The 12,786-nt window shown below is 38.0% G+C and overlaps 1 protein-coding gene across 2 annotated transcripts in view; it reads left to right on the top strand.

The window, feature by feature from the left end:
- Positions 1 to 12,786, top strand: part of NUP155 (nucleoporin 155) — a 42,059-nt gene that overhangs the window by 10,067 nt on the left and 19,206 nt on the right. Inside the window, exons 9-20 of one of the 2 annotated variants that reach the window (XM_036410440.2) lie at positions 272 to 363; positions 1,564 to 1,661; positions 2,139 to 2,291; positions 3,438 to 3,538; positions 5,706 to 5,876; positions 6,970 to 7,080; positions 7,438 to 7,532; positions 8,266 to 8,354; positions 9,066 to 9,128; positions 9,831 to 9,972; positions 10,986 to 11,052; positions 12,065 to 12,180. In XM_036410440.2, the coding sequence (XP_036266333.1) occupies positions 272 to 363; positions 1,564 to 1,661; positions 2,139 to 2,291; positions 3,438 to 3,538; positions 5,706 to 5,876; positions 6,970 to 7,080; positions 7,438 to 7,532; positions 8,266 to 8,354; positions 9,066 to 9,128; positions 9,831 to 9,972; positions 10,986 to 11,052; positions 12,065 to 12,180 (1,298 nt within the window). The remainder of the gene's footprint in view (positions 1 to 271; positions 364 to 1,563; positions 1,662 to 2,138; positions 2,292 to 3,437; positions 3,539 to 5,705; positions 5,877 to 6,969; positions 7,081 to 7,437; positions 7,533 to 8,265; positions 8,355 to 9,065; positions 9,129 to 9,830; positions 9,973 to 10,985; positions 11,053 to 12,064; positions 12,181 to 12,786) is intronic. The other variant, XM_036410441.2, reaches the window with a different exon arrangement.

Here is a 12,786-nt window from a genome sequence, read left to right as displayed (position 1 = left end):
TAGAGAGTTAGAAACGTCAATGAGAGAAACATCGACCAGCTGCCTCTTGCACACCCCCTACTGGGGATGTGCCCGCAACCAAGGTACATGCCCTTGACCGGAATCGAACCCAGGACCTTTAAGTCCGCAGGCCAACGCTCTATCCACTGAGCCAAACCAGTCTCCACTAAAGTATATTTTTTTAAATCAACGAATAAAGCATTAAAAAGTGGAAAAGATATTAAATAAAATGTATGCGGGTTATAGTCATGGGTACAATTTTTGTTTGCAGGTTTATGATTTGGGCAGCGATGGACAAGGCATGAGCAGAGTTGCCTCAGTGTCGCAGAATTCTATTGTCTCTGCTGCTGGAAACATTGCAAGGTGATCTATAACTTACTGTCAGACATTTCATTTACAGGCGTAATTATACTGTTTGTGTGCAGCATATTAAAATTACTTCCTTGTCATAGTATCTCTAAAATATGAGGAATGTTGAAGGACATAAGACTCATATACCCTTGATCTAAACTCACCAATTAGCTATTTGCCTCAGTTGCTCACTCCATGAGCCATTTGAAAAGTAAGTTGCACAAATCATTGCTTTTATTTATAAATCCTTCATCTTCTCTCTCCTAACTACAATATAACTTTCACACCTAAAAATTAATAATATTATAATTATACTAGAGGCCCGATGCACAGATTTGTACACATTGAAAGTAAATCAATTAGAAGGTGGTTGCTGCGGCTGGCCTTGGTGAGACGGGCTGGACATGCCTTCTCCGGAGTGAGCGGAGTCCCTCCAGTAGGTGGGGTCCCTCTGTCTGGCCTGCGGAGATTGGGCCAAAAGGTTGCTGTCACTCGGCAGCTCCTGAGTTGAGCATCTGCCCCTTGGTGGTCAGGGCACATCATAGCTGTCGGCCCGTCAGCCAGTTGCTTAGCCTTTTATATATATAGATAGTTCATATTAAAATTGCTAATTTCCAAAACTCTTCATAGCTATTTTTCTTTCCATTTTTCTCCAGGTTCAGTCAGAGATCATTAATTGCATTGGTCATTAATCTTTTTAATATAGAACAGAACTTCATTACAGTTTTTTTTAAATGTTCAGGAGTTTTCTGAATTTGTCTATTTTTCCATACTAGATTAAAGGTAATTTTTCTTTAGCTAGTATTGCATAGGTAATGTGAATTTCTTATAGCATTACATCAGGAGGCATAAACCAGTTTACCACTATTGAAGAGTTGGTTAAGATGGTGTTCATTATAAAGCTTCATTTTTTTCTTCTTTTTAATTAGCAGTAACTTTTACAGTGCTAATTTGATGATCTGAGAACATCTTGTTCCCCATTAGCCATTTACCTAATGGACTTAGCCTTCTTTTATGTCTTTGAAAAAAGGTTACTCTTAACAATATTAACTAATGTAAACAACACACATTCAGGGGTTTTTGCCAGTTCTTGCTGCTGTAGTGTTACTTTCCTGTATATTTTGAGATGTATAATTGCTGGTGGAAAATGTCCCTTAGAATTTAGTAGACACATTTTAAAAATATACTAGTGTGTGTGTTTTTTTCTTTTAGGACAATAGATCGTTCTGTTTTTAAACCAATCGTTCAAATAGCAGTGATTGAAAACTCTGAGTCACTGGACTGTCAGTTATTGGCTGTCACACATGCAGGTATGTTTTTACTTACATGTTTGTTGTTGCTTTTGTAACTTAGTAATCCTCAGAATTAGAGATCTATAATTAGAAACATGAGAGGAATTTTTACTTCTGTATCAACTATAAAGTCGTGTTAATGATTTATAAAAGTAAGGACTGGGAAAATTGGAGGATTCCTCGGTTCTGTTTACTCACTTTATAGAGGAAAAGCAGCCTGGAAGCTAAGGTGCCAACAATCAGGGACAGAGCCGGAGGCTCACCGCTCAGGGTGGCAGGCTCCTCCTGCTGAGATTGTTGATTCACCTCTCAATTTCAAGTGATCTTGTCATAGAAATCCACTTCTCCTGTGGCACCCTGGTAACTTAAGATCAGTCAGGAAAGTGGTGTGGCTTTCACAGAGTTCTGTTTCTCTTTGGAATTGCGTTAATAACAATACATGTAGCTCAGGTCTTTTATTTTCTGTTACTGATTTGTAATCTCACCCACCATCAGGTGTAAGGCTATATTTCAGCACCTGCCCATTCCGACAGCCGCTAGCACGACCTAATACATTGACACTGGTTCATGTCCGCTTACCTCCTGGGTTCTCAGCATCTTCCACAGTGGAAAAGCCTTCGAAAGTACATAAAGCTCTCTATAGCAAAGGTAAGTTCTAAAACACTATCATACTGAAGACTGGGTTCTTAAAATTATTATAATTACAATGCACTGAAACATTTGAAAGTAAAGATTTTTCAATAAAATATAGAATGTTTTGATTTCCTATTCAAGAGGTGTTTGTTTGTTTTTAATATTAACATTACACTGAGTGGCCAGATTATGATGATCTCTGAACACATAATAATCTGGCCACTCGGTGTATTTGTATCTCAATCGGGTACCAAAAGCATTCTAGACTTTTGCTGGAGTCAACCACCTATTTGCCCTGAGCTTTCTGTCAGCAGTGCAAAGGGGAGAACTGACAGGTGCACGATTTATAGTAGCTCTGATATCAAATAAATGAGGTACTCAAGAGAAGTACACTGAGTGGCCAGATATTACACATTCAGAGATCATAATCTGGCCATTCAGTGTATATTTTAAGCATTTTCAGTTGTTAAGTATATATGCTCAATTTTAAGAAATCTTTCTACCACCTTGATATAAATTACTCTCAATTTTTCACAAGCTAGTAATACAATTTAATTAATTATGGGCCCAGTGGACTTAAGCTGATATCTCTAAAATCACTACAAAGAGAGCAAATTAGGGAGAAAGGGGGGGGGGGGAAAGAAAAGAAAAAGAGAGCAAATTAGTGGGAGGAGCACAAGAGAATATATTTAAAAATCAAACTGCGATGTCAGCTAGTATTGAGGTAATGCTTTTATAATATATCTCTGCCATTCCACTGGGAGCTTCATCTTTATTATTTATAATGTGTTTCAGTTAACCAGTAGATGAACTGTATTTCATTGAATATTAGATTGATTGTAAGTCACAGAATTTATGTATTAAACATGTTTTTAAAAATAGTAATTAAACTGATAAAGCCATTGATGGCAAAATATATTCTAACTGTAGGAAATTCAAAGTCTGAAAAAAATAAGTGTTTACTTAAAAAAAGTAAAGTGAAGGCCTGGAACATTTGATGATCCTACCAGTAATTATAAGTTCTTTTAGGGGATTTATTTTTATTTTTGTAACTTACTTATTTATAATGACTAATGCTGTATGTATATTAATGTTAATTGTTGAGATTACTTAGGATGCATATCATTAGGCATCATAAGATTTTGTGTGTTAAACTTTTAGGTATCCTATTGATGGCAGCCTCAGAAAATGAAGATAATGACATTTTGTGGTGTGTCAACCATGATACATTTCCTTTCCAAAAGCCAATGATGGAAACCCAAGTAAGTTATCTTGAGAATTGTAAAGAGCTTTTTATACAATTTTAAGTGAAGGATGACATTGTACCAAATTTTACCTTTTGATTTATTACTGTTTGCATCTAACAATCTCATATGATTAGAAATCATAATTAGAAAAAAAGTGTATCCTGTTCTTTGTTTTTTCTCTGTGAAGTTAGAAGTCATAGTAATCATTTAAAAAATCTTTAAAGTAAACTTTGAAACCTTTGTAGTATATTTTTCATAGTGTACCCAAAAATGCATATATCTTTTCTGAATTATCTTTGTCTCATTTAAATGTATAGTATTTTTAGTTAAAATGAGACCATCCATTATAGTTATGACTTAGGAATTTATAGTAATCTCTTTAATTTATACTCCTTCCTAAACTAAAAACAATTTTTTTTTATAGAAATTTGCAAACATGCACAAAAATAGAGAAAATGGTAACTTGAACCCCACATAAGCAAATTACCAACATTTCCCCCGTCTTGTTTTCTCTCTTCCGTACATAACTAAATGTACACACACATATACTTGTGTTTTAAAAGCAAATACCACCACGTACTTCCTGAGGTTGATGTCGAGGTTCTGAGTGAGGAGATGACCCTGCTGTCCTAGCCCAGTCCCGCATCTGGCCTGCCATCCCAGCCCTGAGGACCTAAGGGGAGACCATCCTCTCCCTTCCCTTCCTGTCCCTTATCCCACCCCATCGGTCCTCCTCGATGCCCTAGCACAGTCCATGTTGCCTGCCCCAGAGGGTGCTGATCAAACAGATAAACCAACTCCCACTGGGGTGTGAATATCTGATATTCTCTTTGGAACCATTTCTTTAAAGGCATTTGGGTTCCAGCTGTCACTCCTTCTTTCTGGTTATTCTCCAGCTTAAGCCCTTTTGAACAGAGCAGGGAGAAAAGGTGTGTAGATGGGAGGAGGAGGAACCCAACCCCCAGGATAGGTTCATGGTTTGTAACGGCTCCTCCAAGTTTCTGACCTGGACCAAAGTTGCCGGGGTAGGAGCAGAAGGTTGGTTTGGGATTAAGACACACCTTTCTCAAATTCTTTCCTTTATCCTTTGAACTTCACTGAGCACCTCCTGTGTTTCATTCTGTGATAGACTAAGGATTCAGAACTTAGTAAGATATTAACCCTGTCCTGATGGGAGTGCAATGTCAATGGTTGAGGTTTGCATGCTGGCTCCATTTCCTCAAAGCTATGGCTGAAATGACATAACATGTCTCTGGCCCTCAATTTCCTTGTCTGTAATAGTTCCTACCTGTATGGGATTATTGTGGGATTAAATGAATTCATGTGTATAGCACTAAGAACACTACCTGGTACATAGGAAGCACTCAATAAATGTTAACTTTTTTTAAGCAAATACTTGATATCTTATTTCATTTATATAATACTTGAGTTCTTCTTAAACAAGGACTTTTAAAAAAACAAAACATAAATATAAATGAAGTTCATAAACTTTAGCCAAATTCTAATCTACCAAAAACAGCTCTAAAAGACATTGGAACAATGGGGAAATTGAATATTGGCTGGACATTAGGTTAGAGAATTGTTAATATTCTTAAATGTTATAATAGTATCCTGGTTAAAATTTCCTTATGCTTAGGAGATGCATGCAAAAGTATTTAGCAGTGATATCATATTTATAACTTTCAAATGGTTCAAGAGAAAAAAAAGAAAGCAAATATGGCAAAATTCTAACAATTATTGAATCTAGGTACTGGGCATATGGATGCTTGAAATTTTTATAATAAAAGTATTTTAGGAGATTAAAACATTTTTTAAAGAAATATCTTAGGATTAAAGAGAATATAAATCTATATGTCAGCAAAATGTAAGCACCGAACCTACGTATAGATCAGTCTGTCCCAGAAAGGTGGTGGAAGGTAGTTAGTGTTTGGTTATGGAAAGAATTGTAATTCTAGAAAATACTATTATAGTTTACCTGGAAAAATTTCCTTTATCTTTTGGTATTAGAGAAGATGCCTGATTGAAATAATTAGAAAATACTTTTGAGAATATTTGTTAATTTATTAATTTATTTAATTCTACACTTAATTACAGATTAAGTCTGTATAACTTTTCCTTTTTAAAGGTTTTACTTAATATTAACGTTAGTACTATCAGCATTAAGTTTGTTTCTTTCATATAGATGACGACCCGTGTCGATGGTCATTCCTGGGCTCTTTCTGCAATAGATGAATTGAAAGTTGATAAGATAATTACACCTTTAAATAAGGATCATATTCCAATAACTGACTCACCAGTTGTTGTACAGCAGCACATGTTGCCTCCAAAGAAGTTTGTTCTCCTCTCAGCACAGGTATGTACATACTCAATTAAGATGAAGACTAAAAGAAGGGAAGCCATTTTTAATGTTTTTATATTTGGAATAGTTGCTTGGTGATCATTTACTTAAGTATTTGGAAATGTTTACTCTTTTTTTTTTTTTTTTAATCCTCACCGGAGGACATTTTTCCATTGATTTTTAAGGAGAGGAGAAGAGAGAGGGAAAGAGAGAGAAACATCGATGTGAAAGAGACACATCCATTGGTTGTCTCCTGCATGAGCCCTGTCCAGGCCCCGGTGGGGAGGAGCCTGCAGCCAAGGTGTCCTTGACGGGAATTGAACCCGGAACCCTTTGGTCCACAGGCTGACCGTCTATCCACTGAGCCAATCCGGCTAGGGGGGAATGTTTGTAAATCCTAAAAGTTCAACAAAGGGGTGTGCATTTGTAGTTTGGATGGATGTGGCCAGACTTCCCTGTACTCATACGTTTCCGCATCCTGTCCACGTGCAATATGCCATCTTATTAAGAGTGAGACCCATTGTGATTTAAAGTGCTTATTTTTCTGTGAACTATCTATTTCCTGTTGAATTAAGCTCTTTGTGTATCAAGGGGTTTGATATATTTATAAGTAGTTGAAACTTTCAAGTTATCTTTTAGGGTTTATGTGATATTGAAAAACTTACTCTGAGGTTCATAAAGCATTCACCCATAGTTTCTTTTTTATTTTATCCTTTAAATCTTTGATCTGCTTGGAATTTATCCTGCTGTAAGGTGTGAATAAGGATCCAGATTTTTTTTCTAAATGAACATGTTTGTGCCAACATGATTAATGTGTAATCTAACTGCAATCTTCTCATCAGAAGGACAGCTTTCTTAATGCATGGTAATGGCACATGCTGTACTGATGTGTATGTCTGATGGAGCAGTGTTTTCTTATTAAATTTGTTATGGATATATAGATTTGGTTTAGGTTGAGAGTTGAAATGTAAATGCTCTTTTTGACTTGTTTACTTTGTATTATTGTATTTTTTTGTTGGTTTCATTGGTTTTATTAAATAACAGGGTCAGTTATCAAACTTGGTAAATTTATTATTCATGTTCCTTTTATTTTTTTTGAACTTTGTAGGGGAGTCTTATGTTTCATAAACTTAGACCAGTAGATCAACTGAGGCATCTACTTGTGAGTAATGTGGGTGGAGATGGAGAAGAGATTGAAAGATTCTTTAAGTTACATCAGGTAATTATATGCACTTTTTTTTCCTTTTTTTTTTTACTGTGATGATAATTTAAATAATGAAACAATGGGAAAGATAGCTAATTTTTATATGTTAGGACCAAAAATACTGTAAGAGGTAATCTTTCCTTCTTTACATTAACCATTACATGTGTTCTGATATTTGGGAGCAGTTCTAATACACTATATGTTTAAAGCCAATGCTTTTTTATTTCCCCTTTTTTCATATCAATTGATTTCATTAAGTCAGCAAATATTTATTGAGGCCTGCCATCTGCCAGGCACAGATTTAAACACTGGGTACAGCAACACTTCTTAAATGTTGTGTTTAATCTAAGGGAAGACACTCTCTTCACACAGGAGGACCAGGCTTGTGCCACTTGCCTTATCCTGGCTTGCTCCACCGCCGCCTGTGACAGAGAAGTGTCGGCGTGGGCTGCGCGGGCTTTCTTCAGGTGTGTGGCCGTTCTCTCTGGCTGTTGGCCCCTTTGTAAATGGCTGCTATATTGGTGAATGTGATACTCTAACGGCTTGACAGACAAGTGAGTTACTAAAATTTGTTTGCACAAAGGTGAACTCTAATGCTAATAGAAGCAGCTAAATAATTAGCGGTTCATGCATTGTTACCCATTCTCTGGTGGTCTTTCTACCTCAGCTACTTTGTTTTCTGTTTCCCCACTGAGCCACTTCTGCGATAGGGGTCTTATTGGCACTGAGATTTTGAATCACTCTGAGGAAACTTGGAATCAAACAGATACTTTTATATGGAAAACTTTTAGCTAAGGATAAGAATTTGAAATGTGACTTGTTTAAAAGAATTTTCTTGAAGTTCTGTCTAACTATAATCTAGTATGAAAATTATAGTACCATATCTCATTAAGTAAATTCTATGCTTTGCTAACCTTTTATTAGAAATTGCCAGTCCCTTATAGTACTTACTGATAGAATTTCAAGTCAACTTTTACTAAATATTTTTTAATGTATCTGTATACACAGGATGAGCAAAAGTAATACAAGAAAAACTCTGTACTCACAACTGTAAACCTACTTTTGCTCCACCCTGTGTTTCGCTGTAAACATAATACCTGTCTATTAACGTCTCTAGTGTGTGAACCTCTATTAGAACAATTCCAGCCTTTCAGGTGGACTGCTTCACTGAATAAACTCGGTCTGCGTTGTCATCGACAGGTACGGCGGTGAAGCGCAAATGAGATTTCCAGCCACTCTCCCCACCCCGAGCAATGTTGGTCCCATCTTGGGCTCTCCTGTCTATGCCAGTAAGTATGAAACACTGAAATGAAACTGTTTCCAATGGAGTGAGTTGTAGAACCTTTAATGGACAAAGCTTTTCAATATATTTTACTTACTGCTACTGTATTGAATAATTATACAGATATCTGACTTAAAAGTAATGGTATATTGAGTTCTTAATGTATGTTAGGAAACAAAATAAGATGTGACAAATAGTGTTTACAGAACTCATTTGTAATTTATCTAAAAGGAAGGAAATGAGCCGAAACCGGTTTGGCTCAGCGGTAGAGCGTCGGTCTGTGGACTGAAGGGTCCCAGGTTCGATTCCGGCCGGAGGCATGTACATTGGTTGCGGGCACATCCCCAATAGGGGGTGTGCAAGAGGCAGCTGGTCGATGTTTCTCTCTCATCGATGTTTCTGGCTCTCTATCTCTCTCCCTTCCTCTCTGTAAGAAAATCAATAAAATATATTTTAAAAAAAAAATAAAATAAAATAAAAAAAATAAATAAAAGGAAGGAAATGAATGATTTAATAACAAACTCCCACCTCAATGTTTTCCAAAGTGGGGATGCTAAAAAATTACTGGGAAATGAGTTGAGTCCCTAATTCTTGAGCACAGTATGAGTGGTGCCGCTCCTCACTCTTATGTTTAGAAACAACTTCTGTGTGTAAATTTGAACAAATTCAACAATTGGGGAGTTATTGTCTAAATCTTCATGTTCTTATTTCCTTGTAGGCTCTCCTTTTCCTGGTGGCGGCCAGTGTCCAAACCCGTGCTTTCTGGGAACACCAGGTCCAGGTGCCTCTTCTTTAGCTCACTACTGCTGTTCTCTGGGAAGGGCTAGTGCTCTGTCCCATTATCACCGAGGCCCTTTTCTGTCAGAATAATGTGATTCCAAAGAAGTGACATGCAGGTCCTGGCTGGGTGCTTAGTTGTTAGAGCGGCGTCTTGATTACACCACAGTTACAGTTTCTTTGTCTGGTCAGGGCACATACAAGAATCAACCAGTGAAAGCATAAAGAAGTGGAACAACAAATCAATTTCCCTCCATCCCCCACACCCCTACTTTCTCTTCCTGTCTTTCTAAAATCAATAATAAAATAAAAAAAGAAGTGACATCCAAGCAGCTATTGGCATTTGGCTACGAATGTCTTTACTTAGAAAATCTTTACTAGTACCTGATAGTACCTGGAAAGCCCCTTAACTGGGTACCAAGATTTAATTAGTACCCACTGTGAAAGCTGTCCAATTAGTTAGTTTCCCTCCCAGCATTAGGAAGCAGTGATGGCAAGCTGTCTTTCCATCCTGCATGGCCCATATTGGAAAGCCTACATGGCAGCACCCATTTAAATCTCAGTCTCTCTGTCAAAAATCAAATTAAATATTTGTTTATTCCAGTATTTTGTAAATGTTTGTTCCTATGGGTTTAGACACAGCAGACTTGGGTTGTTGAGAATGTTTATCATTCGATATTAAGATCCGTTTTTCTTATGTGTGAAGGTGTCCACCCTCCTGTCATGTCTACACCAGCTTCCGGGAACCCAGCCATTCAGGCCCCAACTATGAGCTACATGGCTGGGCCAGAGATTGTGTACTCCGGAAAGCACAATGGCATCTACATTTACTTTTCTCGCATCATGGGGTAAGTTTTTCATGGAATACCTGAGTGTTGCTCATCTTAGCCTCGTTTGTGTCATTGACTATTTTTAATTCTATATTTGGGACTTCATTTATTCCTATTAAATTGTACCTAAAGTTTAATTCACTTGTCCATTAATAAGATTGTTCTCTAGTATTCAACTCCTTTATTATCTAACCATCTATATTTCTGTATTTGTTCACATATATGTATATATATTCTACATGCCTTACAAGCCCCGTTACTCTGTGCCGTGTGCCTGCGAGTCAGCCACACAGTTCTGGTCACGGCGAGGCTCCCTCTTGGTTGTGCAGTCACTGTGAGGGTGAAGTGAGCGCTCTCCCCGTTGGCAGGAGACTCACATGCTCCCAGGCACGTTCCTGTGCTGGTCCGGAGTGGTCTCAGCTGCAGCAGCTGGGCTGTTCCACGTGCCTCTCGCCCTCCACAGGCAGCCAGGGATTTTCATGAGACTAGTCTCTGCTGTCTCTGCTCAGCCCCGGCCTACCACCATGTCCACGTCATTTACGTGGCCGACCCAGGCAACCCAGATTCCAAAGGTGGGGCCTGGACCCCTCACTATGAGAGCAGCATCAGTCAGCTGAAAAGGGGATAGGCACAAGAAGGGGTGAAGAACAGCAGCCACTTTGGCAATCAGTTCCACCATATTATCTAGTTAATGGTCATATCAGTATGTATTTTTCTTAGATTTGAGATGTATGCTTTCATCCTAATTATTTATTTAGTACTTAGAAACGGTGCAGAACCCCTTTATAATTTGTTTTTGCATTATAAGCTTCCTTGTTTACAATTCATTATCTAAATCTTTCAACTTAGTTAAATGAGTTAGATATATCAGCTTTTAAAATTTTCCTGTTTTCATTCTTTCCAGATAACTTAGTACAATGTTAAATGAAACCGTGACTACATTTTAATAAACACATAGAAGATATTTACTACATATTGTAATTATTTTTATTTAACTGCAACATAATTATGAAAACATTTTTTTGTTGCAGAAATATCTGGGATGCTAGTTTAGTTGTGGAAAGAGTGTTCAAGAGTGGCAACAGAGAGATCACTGCAGTAAGTGTGGTCCATTGTTTGTATTAACCAGGTTGTTACTGATGAGTGAGGGTAGTGTTGCACATTTCTTGGTGTTATGCACACAATGCAATGATTATTCTTTTACGTTTGTGTATTTGTCCAATAATCTGTCCAGTCCCTGGGTTAAGTCTCTGCTCTACCCTTATTAATAAATGAGTAAAGTCCTTAGCGTTTCAGAGCCTGCTACCTCTTTGTAAAATGAGAAAAATCATCTATCTCCCTCAGGAGGTTTTTGTGAGGGTTAGAGAAGTCCTACTCAATGTTGCTCAAAGTTACCTTTTAAATACTTTGTTTACATATCCAGTTATGGACTGAGTACTAATTTCTATGTACTTGCCTACATTTTAGATTACTTTGAAAAAGCATCTTATAGAACTATGTATTATAAATGCAGGTAGTAAGATTTTTTTTTTGATGTGTAATATGAATGCAATTTATTTTAAACTTATTCTTTTTTTAAATGAAAAGATACCAAATATCTTTTAAATTCTGATGATCTTTTTCAGTTCACATTTCTAAAAATAGGCATGTTCTTATTATAGTATACTAGAAGCCCAGTACACGAAATTCATGCATTGGGGGAGGGGGTGTCATGCAGCCCATCCTGCACCCTCTCACTGACTGGCTCCTAACTGCTCGTCTGTCTGCCTGCCTGATTGCCCCAACTGCTTCTGCCTACCAACCTGATTGCCCACTAACAGCTCCCCTGCTGGCCAGATTGCCCCCAACTCCCCTCCCCTGCCTGCCTGATCTCACCACCAGCTTCCCTCCCCTGTTGGCCTGATGGTCTCCAACTGCCATCCCCTGCTACCTGGTCACACCCAACTGCCCTCCCCTGCTGGCCTGGTCACCCCTAAGTGTTTATGAAGTTAGGGTACTTCAAATTAAAGTTTACATTTAGTTATAGACATACTAGTACAGTGTATGTTTTTCATATATATATATGCCTTTTCACTGTTTTAAACTGTTGAAAATACTTTCTTTCTTACAGATTGAAAGTAGTGTTCCCTCCCAAATGCTGGAGTCGGTACTGCTAGAACTAAAAGGCTTGCAAGAATTTCTAGACAGAAACTCCCAGTTTTCGGGAGGACCACTAGGAAATCCAAAGTAAGAATAAAAGGCATTTATTTACTTTTTTTTTTTCCTTTTCTTTTTTTCTCCTGAGGTATAATTCACTTATTATAAAATTCATCCTTCTATAACATACAGGTTATTGGTTTTCAGTAGAGTCACAAGGGTATGCAGTCATTACCCACCACTGTCTAAAATTCTAGAATATTTTCATCATTCCAGAAAGAAACCCTGTGCCCATTCGCAGACACTCCCTGTCTTAGTTCAGGCTGGAGTAACAAAGATCACGTGTGCTGGCTTATACAACGGACATTTGTATAGGAGATCAGGGTGCCAGCATGTTCGGGTTCTGGTGAGGACTCACTTCCTGGTTAAAGACAGCTGCCTTACATGGCAGAGAGAAAGTGGGAGCAACTCGCTGGTACCTTCTTATGGGGGTACCGATTTTCATGGTCTTAGGGCTCCATTTTCATGGTCTCGTCTAAACCTAATCAGCTCCCGAGGGCCCACCTCCCAACCACATTACTTTGGGGATTAGAGCTTCAGCTTAGGAATTTGGTGGGATTCCAACACCTAGTCCAGATCACTCCTCTCCCCTCCCCTAGTCCCTGACAACCGCGAACCTGGCTTCTCAGCAACCAG

This window comes from Pipistrellus kuhlii, unplaced genomic scaffold (assembly GCF_014108245.1).
Source record: "Pipistrellus kuhlii isolate mPipKuh1 unplaced genomic scaffold, mPipKuh1.p scaffold_m20_p_4, whole genome shotgun sequence".
NCBI lineage: Eukaryota > Metazoa > Chordata > Mammalia > Chiroptera > Vespertilionidae > Pipistrellus > Pipistrellus kuhlii.
The sequence above is the reverse complement of the archived record's forward strand: the minus strand, read 5'-3'. Positions and strand labels throughout refer to the sequence as shown.